General features: G+C 34.9%; 8 protein-coding genes across 8 annotated transcripts; 3 read left to right on the top strand and 5 right to left on the bottom strand.

The window, feature by feature from the left end:
* Window positions 1-446: 446 nt before the first annotated feature.
* On the top strand, window positions 447-2,759 carry NAEGRDRAFT_59694 (exonuclease family protein). Its single transcript, XM_002670423.1, has one exon. The coding sequence runs from the start codon at window positions 450-452 to the stop codon at window positions 2,637-2,639; it is 2,190 nt and encodes a 729-aa protein (XP_002670469.1). The 5' UTR covers window positions 447-449; the 3' UTR covers window positions 2,640-2,759.
* Window positions 2,760-2,797: 38 nt separating this feature from the next.
* Window positions 2,798-4,368, top strand: NAEGRDRAFT_81841 (TPR repeat domain-containing protein). The gene is made up of 2 exons (XM_002670422.1): window positions 2,798-2,973; window positions 3,025-4,368. The coding sequence occupies exons 1-2, from the start codon at window positions 2,918-2,920 to the stop codon at window positions 4,349-4,351; spliced, it is 1,383 nt and encodes a 460-aa protein (XP_002670468.1). The 5' UTR covers window positions 2,798-2,917; the 3' UTR covers window positions 4,352-4,368.
* Window positions 4,369-4,393: 25 nt separating this feature from the next.
* Window positions 4,394-5,950, bottom strand: NAEGRDRAFT_53537 (uncharacterized protein; the record flags this gene model as incomplete). Its single annotated transcript, XM_002670386.1, has 1 exon — window positions 4,394-5,950. One exon carries the CDS (start codon window positions 5,948-5,950, stop codon window positions 4,394-4,396), a length of 1,557 nt encoding a protein of 518 aa, XP_002670432.1.
* Window positions 5,951-6,486: 536 nt separating this feature from the next.
* On the bottom strand, window positions 6,487-8,695 carry NAEGRDRAFT_74542 (uncharacterized protein; the record flags this gene model as incomplete). The annotated part of the gene is made up of 5 exons (XM_002670385.1): window positions 6,487-7,055; window positions 7,103-7,482; window positions 7,533-7,604; window positions 7,649-7,808; window positions 7,852-8,695. The coding sequence occupies 5 exons, from the start codon at window positions 8,693-8,695 to the stop codon at window positions 6,487-6,489; spliced, it is 2,025 nt and encodes a 674-aa protein (XP_002670431.1).
* Window positions 8,696-8,889: 194 nt separating this feature from the next.
* Window positions 8,890-10,554, bottom strand: NAEGRDRAFT_74541 (uncharacterized protein; the record flags this gene model as incomplete). Its single annotated transcript, XM_002670384.1, has 1 exon — window positions 8,890-10,554. The coding sequence occupies one exon, from the start codon at window positions 10,552-10,554 to the stop codon at window positions 8,890-8,892; it is 1,665 nt and encodes a 554-aa protein (XP_002670430.1).
* Window positions 10,555-10,818: 264 nt separating this feature from the next.
* Window positions 10,819-12,156, bottom strand: NAEGRDRAFT_74540 (uncharacterized protein; the record flags this gene model as incomplete). Its single annotated transcript, XM_002670383.1, has 1 exon — window positions 10,819-12,156. One exon carries the CDS (start codon window positions 12,154-12,156, stop codon window positions 10,819-10,821), a length of 1,338 nt encoding a protein of 445 aa, XP_002670429.1.
* A 923-nt stretch (window positions 12,157-13,079) lies between these two features.
* Window positions 13,080-14,472, top strand: NAEGRDRAFT_74539 (uncharacterized protein; the record flags this gene model as incomplete). Its single annotated transcript, XM_002670421.1, has 2 exons — window positions 13,080-13,967; window positions 14,035-14,472. The coding sequence occupies 2 exons, from the start codon at window positions 13,080-13,082 to the stop codon at window positions 14,470-14,472; spliced, it is 1,326 nt and encodes a 441-aa protein (XP_002670467.1).
* A 910-nt stretch (window positions 14,473-15,382) lies between these two features.
* NAEGRDRAFT_53534 (uncharacterized protein) lies at window positions 15,383-19,217 on the bottom strand (the record flags this gene model as incomplete). The annotated part of the gene is made up of 2 exons (XM_002670382.1): window positions 15,383-18,774; window positions 18,842-19,217. The coding sequence occupies 2 exons, from the start codon at window positions 19,215-19,217 to the stop codon at window positions 15,383-15,385; spliced, it is 3,768 nt and encodes a 1,255-aa protein (XP_002670428.1).
* Between the last annotated feature and the right edge of the window lie 89 nt (window positions 19,218-19,306).

Raw genomic sequence — 19,306 nt, 5'->3', positions numbered from 1 at the left:
TTTATCTTGAACAAAGGATGCTACACTCTTGCTAACATCTGTACTTCCTTCTGTGAGTTTTTTAAACATTTCTTATCAATATGTGTTGGAAAAGAGTAAAATTATGATGATGATAATCAACCACAATAATATTGATGATATGATGATGCTATTAAATAGTAATTAATTATTATCACGATTGTGATGGAGTGGCTTCGCGGTAATCTTCGCGCAGAGGTTACCTGTGGACAGAATAAGATTTTTTTAAAAATTAAAATTGTATTTTGTTATTGTGTTTTGTCTCTAGGGCATGATACAAACTTTGAAATTCTTCTTCATATCTGTGATGATATGAAGCTAACGTTGAGGTAGTGAATGTAGCCAAGGAATACTCTTTTAATCGTTCTTCTGATTGATAAAAATAGAGGCTTCTTACTTCAAACAATAACAAGAAGAGCGAAAAGTAAAAAATGCCCCTACGTGATAGAGTTTCAAATTTCCTAGAGTTGGTCAAGAAGGGTTCCACTTCATCATCGGAAACTCAAAACAACAACAACAGCAAGGAGAATCAGCAAGAGAACAAAAAGAGAAAGAATATTTCTGATAATAGTTCAAAGGAAGAGGAGGAACATACTCAACTGGAAATTGTTCAAGAAAGCAAAAAGAGAAAAACCAATGAAAAAGTTCAATCAACTACACCACTGACTCCTTTTCAGAAGAAAGTTTCTCGAATTGAAAAACAAACCAAAGTTTTCGGAAGTGACACAAAGGCTATTTTAAATTTCCATTTGAAGGATTTGAAAAAGAAATTCCTCACTCTCAATGATTTACAAGCTTTAATGTTGTGGTCATTGATGGGTCACTCATGCACAACAGCAAAGAAAAAGAATAATGATAATGAAATTTATGAAGCTGTATTATTTACACCAAGGTGGATTCATATAATGAATATGGGATTAATTGACAAGGTTGTAATTGTTCATTTGGATTCAATGAGTAAGGAAGTTTTTGAAAAGTATCAAAAATCAATGCCAAATCTTGCAAAATCAATGGAACGATACATTTTAGCAGATGGAATACCTTCAAAGAGGACACCATTTCTTTTGGTCAATCCTCCATGGACCAAGGATCAGGCCAACATGCTCATGATTACAGAACACAGGACAGCCAATTATTGGAAAAAGACCTTCCTTCATAGGTTGTTTAAGAGAGGAATTTCTTTCTGTAAGGAAAAAACAACCAAAAAGACATCAAGTTCTTATCAAACCTCATCTAACAAGCCATTCAGTTTTGCTACCGTATCAGGTACTTTGAATGTTTTGGAAAATTCTTCAAAAAAGAATACTAAGATACGCATTGAAGAGGAAACAATAGAAATAACCGAAAAATTAGAGGTAACTCTGAGAGATGACATTGTACAGGAGGATAAGGAAGAACAAGTTGATAATAACGAGAATGAAAATGATCAACCAAAGAATGGTTCGAGTAAGGAAACCACCCTCAATGATTTATTACTCTCCCAGGAGGAATTATCAGAAAATAATTATCCAATATTTAAAGATCCTACCGAGCTTGAAAGTTCAGGTTATGTTTGCACCTCCAATTGGAAGACTCCTGCTAAAAAGTATACACTTCTAGCTCTCGATTGTGAAATGTGTCTGACCAAGAAGGGAGATGAACTCACTCGTGTAACATTTGTGGATGAGCAAGGAACTGTAGTATACGATAAATTGGTAAAGCCTCACGAACAAATTATTGACTATAGAACTATGTTCAGTGGAATTACCAAGGAAATGCTGGAAAATGTGGAAACTAGACTTGAAGATGTTCACAAAGAGGTTCAGGAATTCATATCTGAGGATACTATTCTTGTGGGGCACTCTCTTGAAAATGATTTAATTTGCCTGAAAATCGCTCACAAACGAGTTATTGATACAGCAGTCATTTTCATTAATGCTTCAACTCTTGGAACAAAATATAAGCAATCCCTCAAGCATTTAACAAGAAAATATCTCTCCCGAGAAATTCAAGTCAATAGCATTGATAAGATTGGACATGATAGCTCTGAAGATGCCACAGCAGCTCTAGATTTGGTAAAAGTAGTTCTCAAGGAGGGTATCGAATATGTACATAAGAGAGAAAGGAGAGGAACCGATTTTAAGGGACAACAGGAAAATGTTTTTGAATTTTTGAGTAATGGAGAAAAGAGGTCGGTCATGGTTGATAGACCTTACAACCTTAATGGTATTGTTTCAGGATCCCTCTCAGATGCTATACCTTGCCACAGTGATGAGGACGTTTTCCAAAAGTCTAAAAAGTTTGTTGCCAATTCAGAATATGATTTGGTGTTTACACACTTTTCAGATTTGGGAACCTATTACGAGAAGAATGATTTTGATCCAATTCAAGATAAGGATCATCCTGAAGGAAAAAAACACGATGAAAATATCAGAGCGATACTAAGCAATCTCGACAATCATTTCAAAGAGCTCTTCCAAAGTGCTTCTAACAATTCTCTCTTCATTGTCACCACAGGACATGGAAATATTTCTCGATTGGAAAGGGAATTCAAAAAGGAAGACAAACAGAAAAGAGCAAAGGAAATTATTAACATGATTGAAAATTGTGGAGGAATATCTTTCATTTCAATGAAAGAGTAATCTTTTCATTTCCTCAATAGTTCCCAACACTAACTTCACCTTCATAAACATAAATCAATATTGAAAAGTGATTGACAATCAAATAACAATAAAAAATGTCTGATGAAGGTAATTGATAATTTCAATCCGATTCTAATATACTCCTTTTCATTCAAGTAGAAGATTTAGCATACGATACTTACAACGAAGGAGCCAAGAATTTTTCCTCTGGAAATTATGAGCAAGCTATTGCTTCATTTACCACTTGTCTCTCTCACATTAAAGAGTGGTACTATATAATGGTTATTGGAGTTAAAGCACACCTTTCACGTGGATTAGCCTATTCCAACTTGTCGTAGGTATTGCTATTGTTATTGTTGTTGTGATCACTAATTGTCAATGAAAGAAAACATCAAGAGGCTATTCAAGATTTCGAACAAGTTGATTCACTCACTGAAAAATACATTTCCCAATTAGAAGATCTCTCTGATAAGCTTCCAGTCCTCCTCACCCAAGTCAAATCGTGGTACTTGAAAGGAGTGAGTGAGAGAAGCTTGAAAAATCATGAAAATTCACTCAAATCTTTGGATAAGGCAATTAAATTGGGAAAGGAATATAACAAACTTGTTACTGAATCAAATCAAAAACATCCAATTCACAACTATTACATGACTCGTGGTTTGATATTTAACGATCAGAAGAATTATGAAAAGTCCACAAAGAATTTCAGAAAATTCATCAAGTTGTGTCCAGAGGAGGGAAATAATAACATGGAATTGTTTATAGCCAACCATAATTTGGGAATTGGATTGGAGAAGTTGGACAAGGAGGATGAAGCTTTTGAGGCCTATTCAGAGGCAATTTCTCATTTTGGGAAGGTTTCGGATAAGGAAAAGCAATGGAAAGCTCATTCAGGTTCACTTGATACTTATTACTATCGTGGATTGTTGAGTGAGAAGAAGGAATCATCCATGAAGTGCATTGCTGACTATGACTTTGTATTGAGATATAATCCAAATCACTTGCATGCCCATCAACACAGAGCAGCAGTTCTCTATCACTTGAAAGAATACGAACAAGCAATTGAGAGTTTTACAAAAGTTATTGAACATGACCCAAAGGATTTTACTGCCCTCTTTAATAGAGGCATGTGCTACAAGTTTGTTGGAGAATTGGCCAAGTCAGTGATTGATTTCAATCAGACAACCAAAGTCAATCCAGAATTCTTCAAGGCATATAGTGAGCTTGTCAGAGTTTTGATCAAGTTGGATGAAAAAGATCCACAACGATTGATTCCTCTCTATACAAAGAGTATTGAACTGATTGAGGCTGGAAAGGTGAATAAGGACGACATACCAAATGATCAATCAATTGGTGCCATTTACTTTGAACGTGGTGTTCAACTTGTTAAGGATGAAAAATATCAAGAAGCTATTGATGATTTCACTTCAGCAATTAAGAAAGATGGCAAATTTGTTGATGCCTATTTTAATAGAGCTAATGTTTACAGAAGATTTTTGAAGAAACCTGAAAAGGCATTGTCTGATGCTGAGAAGGTTTGTGAATTGGACGAAACTGATGTAGATGGAATGATGGAAGTTGCAATGTGTTTATACGATTTGGATAAGGTTGAGGATGCCAAGAAACAATTCGAAAGAGTTTTGAAAACTAAACCAGATCATGAACCAGCAAGAAGATATCTCGATTATTTGAATGACGATACAGAGGAATAAAAATACATTTCCATGTTGTTTATAAATATTCACATGTGAACCTCAAAATCTTTTCGAAAAGGTGTTGTGAAAATTAACAATTTCTTCATACATCATTCTCTTAATTTCAGGAACTTCCCAACTTTCATCAAATCGGTATTCAAAGTCTCTAGTTACAAATCCATTGTTTGCATCCTCATCTTCATCCATGTGATTGGCCATACTGTCGAGATATGGCTGTCTCAAAGAATCAGATACTGTAATTCTCTTTTCTGGAGAGAATTCAAGCATCTTTTCTAAAAGATCTAAAGCTTCTGGGTTTGCATCAGGGAATAACTTCTTAAAGTCCTTTCTCTTTCTGTATGGTTGATTACTCATGTATACTTGAGCCTTGAAACAACCAAAAACATCTTCAGGGAGAGGTGTTCCCAAAATATCCAAAATCTTATCAATTTGGTTGAGGTGACTTTCACCTGGGAATAAAACATGTTGTTTTGGAGTGGACAAAAGCTCAGCAAATACACATCCCAAACTCCAAACATCAATTGGTTTACCTGCCTTGTGATACTTTAACAAGAGTTCTGGAGATCTATACCATCTTGTTGCCACATTGTCTGTTGACATTTTTTCATTCATCATGGCTCTAGAAAGTCCAAAATCACAGAATTTAACTTCATAATCATTATTTACGAGAATATTACTGCTCTTAATGTCACGATGCACAATGTCACAATTGTGCAAGACATCTAAAGCCTTCAACATTTGATATAAAAAGTATTGAATATTCTGTTCACTGAATTTTTGACCAGATTTCAATAATTCTTGCAAGTTACAATCCATATATTCAGTTACAATGTAAATATCTTCAAATTCATCAAAAGATTCTGGAGGAACCAAGTCTAAAATTTCTACTATATTTGGGTGTCCTTTGCAGTGAATTAAAATTTTAATTTCTCTCATAATTCTCTTTTGGAAGAACTTTTCCTTCTTGAAAACAGCTTCAATCTTCTTAATAGCCACTTTTCTATTCATCAACTTATCAACAGCACTAATAACAATACCATATGCACCTTTACCGACACATTCAATAGGTTCGTATCTCACAGGCAATAAAAATTGAACACCTTCAATATAATGTTCAACTTGGGGTGAGTCACTGGCCAAAGGATGATTTTCCAAAGTGTCAACGTAAAATTCTTCCTCATCTCTCATACTACTATTATTGACAGCAGAAGTATTCATTAAATCGTCATGTTGTTGATTGACTGGTTGTTGTCCATAGAAAAAGGTGTTGTTTGGAGAACAATCATCTGGTTTTTGTTGTACAATAGAGGCCAAGACTGTTGAAGGTGAGTAAATATTGTTGGTATCATTAGCTGCTGCCTGACTTTGATTTGATGAAACAGAAGCTGGAGCAGTATAATATTCATCTTCTTCTTCCTCTCCGTTGTCTTCATAGTCGTAATAGGCTTCTTGATGTTTTTGAATTATTTCCTTGTCATGTTTAAAGGTCGTAATATATTGTTGTTGCCTATTTTCCATTGAAGCAGAAAGTTTTTGCTCTTGTTGTTGAATATTCTTATTACCAGTTGGAATGGGTGAGGTATGAACATTAACCATTTTCAATTTTATAATTCTTATTTACAAATATTCCGATTTTTAATTCCTCTTTTCTAAAATACAATTAAATGTTCGCAACAATACACTTTCTTGTTACTATTACTCTTGTTACTGTTGTTGTTGTTTAATACTATCAATATATATTTGATGATAATTACTACGTGGGCGACTAATAATAAATTCGATACTAAAAAAACTTTGCGCCTTTTCTCTGCTTTTTTTTTAAACTTGAAAAAAAAAACAAGTTGCCTTTTGCGAGTTGAGGGCTTGAGATTTCTTCCCGCTAAAATCTTTTAAAACTGTGATCAAGAAAAAGCAAGCACCACAGGTAGTATTACAAATTATTGGACAGGCTCAATTGATTGTGATGAAGATTTCAAGCCATGATGATGAGATGGTACTGTAATGATTGTGGCTGTTCGGGTGTGGAACTGATTTTTGTTCGAATAGTCATGATGGAAAATCATAAATATTGGAAAATAATTAGGACATTATTGAATATTTAATTAATTAATGATAGGAGAAGATGAAATAATTTATTGTTGATTTAAATCACTTGGAGAAGAAGTATCACCAACATTTTCATTGGATGATTCGTAAGATTGATCAATTCCCATTTGTTTTTCTGCTAATTTTCTGTAAATACCATTCTCAATGCCAATCAATTCCTTGTGAGTGCCTGATTCTTTGATGTCTCCTTTAACGAGAACGTAAATGACATCACAATTTTGAACTGTTGAAAGTCTGTGAGCTATGGAGATGGAGGTTCTTCCTTTCATTAACATTTCCAAAGCAGCTTGAACAAGAGCTTCAGATTCAGTGTCGAGAGCTGAAGTTGCTTCGTCCAAAAGCAAAATTTTAGGATTTTGTAAGAGAGCTCTTGCAATGGCAACACGTTGCTTTTGGCCACCTGAAAGAGAAACACCTTTTTCACCGAGTAATGTATTGTATCCATTAGGAAGATCCAAAATGAAATTATGACAATTGGCAGCTTTGGCAGCTTGTTCAATATCTTTATCAGTTACATTTTCCAAACCAACTGCATAAGCAATATTTTCCTTAATGGTACAAGCGAACAATACTGGTTCTTGTGTAACAATACCAACTATAGTTTTAAATACTTGATAAGGAATAATTTTTTAAGATACTTACCATTTTTGTGCAACCACTTTGGATCAATTTCCTTAATATCTACACCGTCAATTGAAACAACTCCTTCTTCTGGATCATAGAATCTTTCTAACAAGCCAACAATGGTCGATTTTCCTGATCCTGACGGACCAACCATAGCAATTGATTGACCTGTCTTTACATTAAGTGTAAAATCTTGAAGAATAGTAACATTTGGACGAGATGGATATGAAAATTTGACATTTTTAAATTCAACCAATCCTACATTATCGCTCAAACTCTTTCCACCCTTAAATGGAATGGCTGGTTTTCTTTTCATAACCATAAGTAGAGCTCTGTGACAGCTCAAGGCCTTGAAAATGTCAGGTAACATTTCAAAAACAAATGCCATTGAAAATACACTGTACTTATAGAATAGGTCTAAGGTACAAATATTGGAAATTTAACTTACCTGAAAATTAACAAACCAAAAACTTTTACCAAATCTCCAATGACAATAGTTCCATCTACAACCAGGTTACCTCTGTTGATTGTTAAATTGAGGTTTAAAATTACACTGCTACTTACGCATACCAAAAGGCCAATGAACAGGTACCCCAAATGATGAAGCTTTCAGACCCCAAACTAGCACCTTGTGCGCCAGCTTTTAATATGCCATACAAATGAAGCTTTTTCAAAATGTTAGCGAATTGAGCTTGTTCCTTTTCTTCGCACCCCATACTTTTAACTAGGTTGAATTTTTTAGAACAAATATTGGAATTTCAACTTACCTGTTTTGAATGAGGAGACAACTTCGGTTGCCTTTGAGGCACTCTTTGCGATAGTTTCACCTGATTTAAAACTAATCTTTTCTGTCAATTTTCCCATAACCACACCAATCAAAATCATGAGTGGAGTGGTTGAAATGGTAACGAGAGTCATTTGCCAACTACTGACAAAGGCCAGAATCAACCCAATGAGAATGGTACTAGTGTGTTGCATGACACCAGAAATTTTTCTGGTCCAAGCTTCTTGGATCTTTCCAACATCTTCACTGAGTGCAATTGTCAGGGCACCTGTTTTCTTAATATCAAAGAATGCAACCTCTTGTCTTGTTAATTCATTGAAATAAGCCTGTCTGAGAGAGATTCCAATTCTTTCACTGGCCCACCCATTGAAAAATTGAGATACGAAACTGGAAGCCATACTTCCAATAGCAACTCCTGTAAATTTGAGACAAACATCTGAGATGGCATTTCTCATTATTGTAGCTGATGGCATAACTCCATTCACAGGTTGGAAAATATTGATCAAATCACCGAATATGAATTGAAATATTAACGCCACAACACCATTACCCATAGAGCCCAAGATTCCCAAAATAATGAATATCCATGTCCAAAATCCAAAACACTTAAAGATCAGAAAATGATCATAAAAGTGTAAAGTAGGTCCATTTGGATCTTTTAAAACTTCCTCTGGTTCATTTGATTGCGCGGCTGTTTTTACTGGTATGGATTGTTTTACTTCTTCTGTTGATGAGGGTGACGTTTCAATAAGCTGAATAGCTTTAGGACTGGTTGGTGTGCTCACATTATCTTCACAAATATCAAACACTGCCTCTTCCTTGTGCATTTTCTTTAAGATGATTTTATTCCTTTTGATGAGCTGGAAGGAGTAATAAGGGAATGGAATTTATAATTGTGCACATCTGATTTTGGGCGGAACAGGAAGGGAAACCAAATCGTACGGCCTAACTTGAATTGGATTGTATATTCGAACACTTGTGCTTTATCCTCATGATACAATAGTATAATAGTAAGGATTATTTATTGATTATTGAAATAGTCATCCAATTTCTTGAATATTCCACCATAAAAGTAAGTCTTGGCAATCTTGTATCTTGATTGTAGGGTTTGGTAGGCTCTTAATTCAGTTCTCAACATTTCAATATAATCACAATTATTCATACTACCCATAAATATGCCCTCTCTCACCTTTTTCAAATGATACTCTGCAGCAAATGAAATGTGGAGAAGAATCTCAAAAGGCATTGATTCAAATTTAGGGTTATTAATCGAATTTACAATAGTAGTAGCACTTCTCTCCAAGACATAATCCATCATTGAATTCATTTCCTTAGTTTTTGACAACAGTGCCAATGTACAACCACTCTCCATGACATCATAGTACAAATCCAGAACTGGATTTCCTCCAAAATTATTCTGTTCATACCTCTTACATTCTCTCAATAGATTTTGAAGGAGTGTATTAACCTGTACACAATTCGTAGAGTCAATTAGGTGTGGATTCTTCAAATAATAATCCCAGTCACTACCAAACATACAATCTGAAGTTTTCAAATAGGAGAAGAGTGTTGGGAGTGTCAGCAAAAACCTGTCGAAGGTTCTCTCATGAAGGTTCTTCTTATCCTGAATGTTAAATATGGTCTCCTCCAAGTAGGTGATTGTAATTATTAGATGCTCTCTAATGGAATTCTTTGTTTCTTCCTTTGAGTTCTCAAGAGCTTCTTTAAAGAAGAGTAGAGTTTGAAAGTAAAACTTGGCTGTGTGTAACCTCTCAAACCACAGTTCATAAAAGCACATGTTGAGATAGGTTCCAGCAACCTTCATACTGGTATAGCAATCAAATACTTTGGAAAGATACTCCTTTGCCTGCTTTGCGGATAACTCTGCCTTGTCAATTTGACCCATTTGACACTCACAGGTTGCTTTAATTGAATAATACAGGGCTATCATCTCTTTCATATCTTGTGTTGTGTAAGAGCCGTTACACTTATAAGATTCTAACAAGAATTGTTCCAACTCTGTCCTTGAAACCATGTGATATCCAGACTCTGTGTAATAAACATCCAAAATTGCAACATCTTCATCCTTCAATCTGTTATTGTTAATAAACTTGGCTCTTCTCTTAAAGTTCATACTATAGTTACATGGGATTCCTCTTATTTTACAAGCTTGACATGAAGGTCTGATACGATCACATCGACGATGGTTAGAACGACATGCATCACAAGATATTGGAGCAATGGTTCCATCTGCATTATCACAGTTAGCGTTCTCTTCTGAAGGTTGAGATGTGCCATTTTCTGCTACATTCTCAAGAGCAGTTTGATTTGTTGTAACAGAGTTGTGGTTGCTTCGGCTTCCTCCATGTGTAGTGGCCGGATCGCAGGAAGTGGAACTACTGACAGAGTCGTTCTGGAATGAGGAAGGTATTTGTTGTTGGTTGAAACCATTCTTGTTGTGATGGAGTTGTTGTTGTTGGATATTATTAGGATGTTGATTAATAGAAGTATTGTGATTAGTTATTGATGCTGTTGTTGAAGTAATATATTGAGGCTGAGTCTGAAGAGGTTGTAATTGTGGAATAAAAGTACAGTTATTTGCAAAGGTTACCGGCTGAAAATTGTTAGGATTGAAGAACAAATTCTCATCCGATAAGTGGAAATCGAGCACTAGGAAGGGATTCATTGATTTTTTTTCAAATGGTTGATTTAATAAGGAAGGTAAACAAACCATTTAAAAGCCTCCACACTTTTGATTAAGGCAGATGAAAGAGTTTCAATCTTGGAAATAATCATTGATCAATGGTGATAAGGGATCGGTTGTACAGGTTTCAGGATGAAATTTTAATTGGAGGAAAGTCCTTCGCCCCAAAACAAAACACTTAACTCAATTGGTTGTATGGTTATATTTTTATTATAGAGATTAAGGAACTGTAGTCAATTGGATAATTTACGCTTTATTACAGAAGTATAAATCCACTTGTTGGAATACTCCCCCATAATAGTAAAAATTGGCTATTTTAAATCTGGATTGAAGAGATTTGTATGCATTGAGTGTATCTCGAAGCATTTCAACATAATTCATCGAGTCTCTTGATAAAACACCTTGTAGAATCCTTTTCAAGTGATGCTCTGCAGCAAATGAAAGATAAATGATCACTTCAAATGGAGCAGATTCAAAATTTGGATTCTTAATTGACTTGACAATTCTCTTTGCACTTGATTCAATGGTATACTCAATCATGGGCGTTTTTTCAGAGCATTTGGATAACAGAGCCAATGTTATCCCACTTTCCAAAAAGTCGTACAGTAAAGTGAGATTTTCTGATCGTCCCTTTGTATCTTCTTCATACTTTTTACAATCCCTCAAGAGTGTCAATATCAGCATATGAACTTGCATACAATTTGATGAATTGATAAGGTGAGGATTCTTTAGAATGTGGTTCCATTCATTAATGAGCGCTTGCCCAGTTCTATAATACGAAAAGAGAGTTGGTAAATTTACAAGAAACCTTTCAAACAATAAATGATGAAGATTGTTAACATCAGCATTGAATAGAGTATACTCCAATAACTTGACTGAGATATTGAGGTCATCTTTCAATAATTTGTACTCATACTGTCCTTCCGATGCATTCTCAAAGTATGGTTTGAAGGTCATAACCTTTGCAAAATACAATTTTGCAATATCAAATCTATCATTCCACAATTCAAGCAAGCACATATTAAGGTAGCTTCCAGCAATCGCCAAGTTTGTACTTGAAAGTTTGACAAGATTCTCCATTGCCTTCATTCCCGAGATTTCATATTTGTCCATTCGTCCCATCTGGAGTTCACAAGTTGCCTTGATGGAATAATACAAGGTCATCATTTCTATCATTTCCAGAGTGTTGGCCTTTGAGGAATTGGATGATGAATCTTGTAAGAAACGTTCAAGCTCTTGCCTTGCGATCACATGAAGAAACATGGATGAACTGTAGTAACAATTCAATATTTCAGAGTCTTCTTCAGTGAGACAACATCCATCACTTTGATTATTTAATGTATTATTTCTAATATTGGTCATAGTATTACAAGGGGAGCAATTTCCGCCATTATTATTATTAGTATTACATAAAGATTGTTCTTCTTTTAAACAAGTTGGTGAATCACCACCAACAACTGCCTGTAGAGTAGTATGTTCATCATTGGCCTTGGTAACATGCACCTGATCAAAATACTTTGATTCCGTACCATGTAAGGAAAATCTATGAGGCAAATGGAAATCAAGCAAGGCAAATGGATTCATTTTCTTTTTCATGAGAGCACAATTATAGATTGCCCTTCTCCTCTTTGTGAGGATATGAATATTCTACCTCTCCTATTATTGATTGAGGTTCCAGCTGACAAAAAGATTGACCTCTTCCTCGGGCTAGGATTAGCATTGAAAATAAGAAATTTGGGTAAATATATTAAGGGCAGATTTAGTACAATCCGAATGGAAATAATAGCCAATATTGAATGGAAGGGAGAATCCAGCAAACGGAAGAAGGCGGGTCCTCTTGAGGTTATATCCAATGAGCATATCAATTTAAATTCAATACAAAGATGATTAAGCAGCTTGACATGTCAGATAAGTCAACACGTTGAAAACAATGAACAAATAGCATTGATTTTATGTTGGTAAATTACTCATTCTCTAATGTTTGCTCACATCAATTAAGATACCATTGATTACTATGATCATCAATTGGGTAATATTCTTGAAAAGGTGCTTGCCATTACAAAAATACAAAACACTCTTGCAAAATTTATTCTCGATTTGCGTGTCTGATTGATGAAAACTTTTAAAATGTATTCATGGTGGTGATTTATTCGATGCATTGAACCTATTATCGATGATTACATTTCTCCTTGTTGAGAATATAAACATATGAATTATTTGACATTTCTCAGATAAATTGAATTTAACTTGAAACCCTGGGATAAATATTGGGTAACATCTTGTCCCTTTTTGTGTGAAAATTAACATTTAGATTGAGCGTTTTTTTCCTTTTCATCAAACCTACACAAATTAATGTTGTAATCTCTTCCCATTTTGCAAGATTCAGACATCGATTTTGGAACTTCACAGTCATGGATGTTGTAAGCACAACATGGAAAATACTCACACAAACGAGGAAACCTTCTTGATTCGTTCAACCTTGTACTACTCTTCCAACAAAAAAAAACATGGAGGTTTCGAATATTGAAACGCCCCAACAACAACAAGTAGAACACAATGCAGAAAGAACATTGCATGCAAAACGTATATCTGGTACTGTACCAGATACCTTCGAGGAACCATCAACCACAGTTCCAATCACTGAGAAAGGACACAAATCCAAAATAACTTCTCAATCCATAATGAACAAATCCTTGTTTAATAGTTTCTTTCCAATAAGAATCTTGGAGAAAATACCTCTCATCATTAAATTGGCCCTCATTATTGCATTTTGCTTGATTCCTATGGCAGTATTTGGTGCCTTACTGATTAATTCTGCTGCGGTCAACTTGAACCATGCGAATGAGATTAAAAAACTATCAAGAGTGACAATGCATCTCTCAGAACTTGGTGATTGTTTGCAAAATGAAAGAGGAATCACATCTCTTTATCTAGGTTCTCATAAGAGGCAGTATACAATTGAATTAGCTGAAGCAAGAAATCGAACTGACAATGCTATCGAAAGGTTCTTCGCACTTTCGGTAAGCCCAAACGATATTTTGATTAATGAACAGTGGAAAAGGACGTGGTATTTGTTTGAGGATTATTTGGGAAAGGTCATTGGTTATTCGAAAGGTGTTGGAGAGTGGAGAATGAAAGTGGAGAATGTTACGAACGAAACCTTTTTACCAACAATCCAATACATCAACGATTGGGATTCTTTGATCAATGATATGATTAGAGTTGTAACAAGTCAAAGTTTGGATCCAACTTTTGCAATAATTCACAATTCATTCAACTTACTTTCCGCAGCTAGGGAATATCGAGGAATTAGAAGAATTTATGGAACATTTGGATTTATGAATGGAAGTTTGTCTCAAGCTTCGATTGATTCATTCAAAGAAGCAGTCATTAAAGTAAGTAATTTTGAATATTGTGGTGTAAGAAAAACAACTTTTACCAAAATCTTTAAATGTATTATAGGGAATCTTGGTTCGACACTTATTCTCTCTTCAGGCATCCAATGAAATTTACACAGAATTCCTTACAAATATTCTCAATGATACTCAGCAAAATATCTGTCAGAGTATGGAAGATTATGTCTTGGATAATTATCAAAATTTAACAAAGTATACACTTGAAGAATGGTTTTTTAACATGACTCTGTGCATGAATTCTTTTAGGGATTGTGGAAGATCGAATGAGATTGGTCTTATTAGACTATTCGAATCAAATTGGTTTGAATGCTACCGATTCATTAATTGCATTTACCATTGTTATAGTAATTGTGGTTCTTGTGGCAGCATTGGTGGCGTTGCTATTTTCGAAAACTATTCTAGGACCTTGGAAGAAAATGTTGCGTCTCCAAGAGGATATGGTTTACAAATTCGTGCCACGAGAATTCATGTCCATTATCAATAAGCAGAAGGTGACAGATTTGCATCATGGTGATTTCTTTGAGAAGGAGTTGGATATTATGTTTGTTGATATTCGAAATTATACTTCAATGAGTGAGAGGCTACCAACTGATCAAATGTTCAAATTATTGAATCGATATTTGGCTTTGGTTGGTCCGATTGTGAGGAGAAATTGTGGATATATTGATAAATATATGGGTATGTTCATTCGAGAATTTAGAAATTTATGAACGAACTTTATTAAGGTGATGGATTTATTGCCCTATTTACAGAGCCAGGCCATGCACTGAAAGCATCGATTGAAATTCAAAATTGTGTTCTGGTTTTTAATGAGAGTGTGTCACCAATCGTTGGTCCTATTTCAATAGGATGTGGAATTGTCAGAGGACGATGTGCAGTTGGCTTGATTGGAGAGTCAAAGAGAATGGATCCAACCATAGTTGGGGATGCAGTCAATTTATCTGCTCGATTAGAATCTCTGACGAAATATTACGATGCCAAGATTCTAGTATCGAAAAGTGTAACTGATTCTTGTTCACCGATTTTTCTGGGAGAGGGAGGGAGTTGTCGATCGATTGGGAAAATCTGTGTAGTGGGTAAGAGAAATTACGTAGAAATTATGGAAATTATACCTTTTGAAAATTGTAAGAAACGGTCAACTAAAGAAATGTTTGAGAAAGCTATTTCCCACTTATTTTGCCGAGATAGGTTTGATCCTATTTCTGCAGAGCAACTACTAGAACAAGTTGCTAGCATTGATCCAGACGATAGGATTTGTAAAATGAGATTATTATTGGCACAGTCATTGGTTGTTGACTGCTCACGTTGGGATTTTGTTGATACTCCAAACACCAAATAATCCAACATTCCAAGTATTGAATTATCAGAAAGTTCTGGGAAGACTTGGAAATGGTTTATTTTTCTTTCAATTCTTTCAGTCTCCTTCTTGCATATGATCTAGCTGTTCTATCTTTCTTCCTCTGATTGAGTAGGAGGAGAATAAGTTCTGGAGAAAGGAAATCAGAATTCTTTCTCTTACTACTGATGGCCTCTTGGAGTGAAAGCAGGATGAATGAATCTGTAGAGCTGCTGCTACTTGCTATGGAAATAGAATCACTATCATCCAATGATGGCATTGAGACAGACGATGGCATGTTCAAATTTGGTGATTGAGGTGCCAATCGTTGATAGAGACTTGTTAAATACTTATCATCAACTCTTTCTCCAATAAGATTCTCATATAAATTAATCAAAATATCTGTTTCGTCATTATAGATCAATATTAAAATGTCCAATTCTCGTGATTGTTGATCGAGGAATTTTGAATCCAAACCTTCTCCTGAAGCATTGAATAAATCCTTGAGTCCATCCAAACATAATTGAACAGTTACTTTCTGGGATGATTCAAAGGTAGGAAAATGTGATGGAACTGGTGATGTATTTGGAGAGAATGGTGTTGCACCATCCATACCAGTAATAGGAGAAAGTAATTCAGAGGCGTTCAGTGGACTCTTTTGCTTGTATCCTAAGAGTTTGTTTCTTACTAATTTTTGTACATAGATTACATATAAGTGTCGTAGAACCTCGTGTAACAATTCCAAGTAGAGATTGTCTGACAAATGCATAAAAAACCTATCCAAAGAGGACAGGAAAATGAACAATTTTTCTTGAGGTGAACCATTGGATGCAATGTTAAAAATTGCCTCAAATCTCTGTTCATTCATATTATACAACCAGTCAGCAATAAAGAAGGCCATATCTGTAGTGACCATTCTTATCTCATTTGTGATGGATTTTACGCTTGGAAAATCATAAACTTGAATCAACTTTTCTTGGAGTATATTAATGTTGAACTGATCAGATTCTTCCTCTGGATTAACCTTTCTGTCATAGTCTTCCAACAGTTGATCACATACTGAACTGTTAAATTGTTGCAGGATATCTTTGGCATACATGAAAAGTCCATTGACATTGTTGAAGGCAATACATGCTAAACGTATTCTGTCATGGACATTTCCCTGCACTTTGGATAATTCATATTTACATCTATTGAGCATTAATTGTAAATATTCGGAAATGGTTGGTCTAATAGCTTCAAAATGCAGAGTTAAAAAACTCAAATACTTGTCATTTCCATTTCTAATAAGAGTGTCCAAATTGTAAATCATGTGAATTGGTTTGAGACTTGCATTAGCCATATCTATACAGGAGAATGTATAAAGGACTGTCTTGTCGATTGGTTTATCTAGTGTGTCCATACTCATGACCTTTGAGTAAAAATCTTTCAGTCTGTTTGGAGTAGCAACTGTAATGCACATACTCACAATTTCATAGAAAGATTCAATTTCAAAATCTTTTACACATGGCGACAGTTCTTGAAGAATTCTGTACTTGGTCACAAAGTGGGACACCAACTTATTCAGAACACCCAAATTCAAGTCGTTAAAGTAAACTCTCAAAAACTTATTTTTCTTTGCTTGTTCCATACATGCCTGTTGATATTTGAGAGCTTCCTGACAGAATGCCTTAACTTCCACTGATAAATGTTTAGAAAACTCGACTGCTACAATATCTTTAAATTGAGCAGTATTTTCAAAATACTTGTCAAAGTAGGAAGCAAACCTAGAACACAATTGTTTCGTCTCATCTACAACAAATGTTGAGAGATTCATGTCAAAAGATGCTTCCAAAAAGAAACCTCTCAAATGAGGAGATTGTTTCAAATTATTTGATATCATTTCTCTGTTGAGAATGTACAATTTTCTTACAAAATGAGCCAAACATTCTGTTAAAATGGCTGCTATTGTTGGTCTATTATTTACACTATAGTCACCCATTTGTGTTTTGATTTTAAGCCAACCATCAAGACACTTGAGTAGTAATTCTAGTGACTCGAGAGCGTCACTGTCGAAATCATTAGTCACGTATGCAAACGTGTCAACTCCAAAACACCACTTCAACTCGATTATTCTATTTCTGAGGTGGCCAAAAATTAATTCATCCACTTGTTTGTAAATTTGTCTCTTCTCAACTTGGTATTGATTAACATCATTAATTGCTTGTGAAAATAGCTCAATGTTAGCAACTAGATGTGAAAGGCAAAAGTTTGTGTGATCAAAGTTTTCAGCTGCTGCATAAATATTCAGCAAATGCAATGTAAAGAGATCCAACTCGAAATATTGAAGGAAATTTTCCTGAAGTGTTGTATAATTTTCCTCTTTTGAAATATAGTGATTTACCATTTTGGTTGAAAATGCAATACTAATAATTTTCTTTAACATTAAAATCTTCTTGCTCTTGTCTTTGGTTGATTGACTGGAGAGCTCTTTCAGAACTTGCTTCTTATAGGGACGTATTTGATCGTACATTTGTGCCAGAATTCCCATTGTTTTGTAATTTGATGAGGTACTCAAAATCTTTAAATTTTCATTGAGTACTCTCACCATCTCCCTAACCTCTTCCTCAGAAATTGTTTCAGGACTCCATGTTCCACTCCTCTCTTCCATGTATTGAATAAAAGATTTGAGTCTGGATGTTTGTGGACCTCTTTTCACTTCTCCATTTGGTGATGTTGCAGACGCTGATGTTTGCAAGGCATCAAGGGATAATCTGATTGGACCTGGAAGAGAGGAAGCTGACAAGGAGGAACCACTACCTGTCAAATTTACCTGTTGTTGCTGTTGTGGTTGTTGATGTTGTAAAGATGTATTCGTTGTTGTTGAGGAGCCTTTCATTACAGTTTGCAAACGTTTTTGTAATTTAGAGAGAGAATCCCTAGAGGAGCTGACCTGTTGTAGAGGAGGGATGTTTCCATCGTTCGGAGAATTAGTTAAATTGCTGTGTACATGTTGTTGTTGCTCATTAGGTTTCTTCTCATCTATAAATTCCACAAACACATATTGATCCTGTACATAAGAGTCTGCTAGATTGGGTATTGCAACCTCTTCCTTTGGTTTTTTCAGTACATTTCCAACATTGTTGAATAATTGAATCAGTTTCGAGTTACTACCATTATTACCATTAGTATTATTCAAAGAGGAACCCTCCTTCTGAAGATTACTCTTGATAGATGTAAAGTTACTCGTGATTGTTGAAAATATGCCACTCGATATTCTAGAAAGTGTTCCCTGAGTGCTGCTACTACTAGAAGAAGAACTGTTTGTTGGTGTTGAATTTGGTTTTGATGTTGTTTTAGGTGGTGAATTGGTTGCTTGGTTCTTTACAATGGATTGTTGATGTTTTGCTTTCATAATCTTATCCAAACATTCCACAAGTAGAATAATTCGATAAAGTAAATCCTTTCCAACTATTAAAGTAAATTAAATTGTCATTATAATTGATTGACACTTGCAATCATTGAAAATTCCTCTTACCTTGTACTAATTCTGTATTTCCCTGAGATGTTGTTGATGATAATGAAATTGTCGAGCCATTATTATTATTAATGGTAGAAAGTTTAGAATTGATTTTCGAAATAACTTCTCCACATTTAATTAGAGCCTCTCTCGATTTAATATATTCACCATGCTCGTAAAAGTAAAGTCCCCAATTTAATGTTCTTTTAGCAGCCTTTGCGTCTGATGACGATTCAAAGTAGATGAGTGAGAGTGGCTCATTGACCTTGTCTATTACATCTTTATATTGTGGCAAAATTGATTGTTGTTGCTGTTGTTGTTGTGGTTGTCTTGTGGTGGTATTGCTATGGGTTGGAGTGGATGATGATCTTGTTGAACGTGAATGTTGATTCATGTTGTTGTGTTTATTTACTTGGTGATGATGTGATGATGTATATAATATTGGGTAGTGGTTGATGCGGATGATTTAATTATTATTATTAT

This window comes from Naegleria gruberi (genome assembly GCF_000004985.1).
Source record: "Naegleria gruberi genomic scaffold NAEGRscaffold_71, whole genome shotgun sequence".
Taxonomy (NCBI): Eukaryota; Heterolobosea; class Eutetramitea; order Acrasida; family Naegleriidae; genus Naegleria; species Naegleria gruberi.
The sequence above is the reverse complement of the archived record's forward strand: the minus strand, read 5'-3'. Positions and strand labels throughout refer to the sequence as shown.

What these genes read in the sequence shown, in the direction of transcription:
- NAEGRDRAFT_59694 (XM_002670423.1), top strand. Translation starts at nt 450, where the DNA reads ATGCCCCTACGTGATAGAGTTTCAAATTTCCTAGAGTTGGTCAAGAAG.
- NAEGRDRAFT_81841 (XM_002670422.1), top strand. Translation starts at nt 2,918, where the DNA reads ATGGTTATTGGAGTTAAAGCACACCTTTCACGTGGATTAGCCTATTCC. An exon ending in TTAGCCTATTCCAACTTGTC is followed by an intron (nt 2,974 to 3,024) that starts GTAGGTATTGCT and finishes TGTCAATGAAAG; the next exon opens with AAAACATCAAGAGGCTATTC.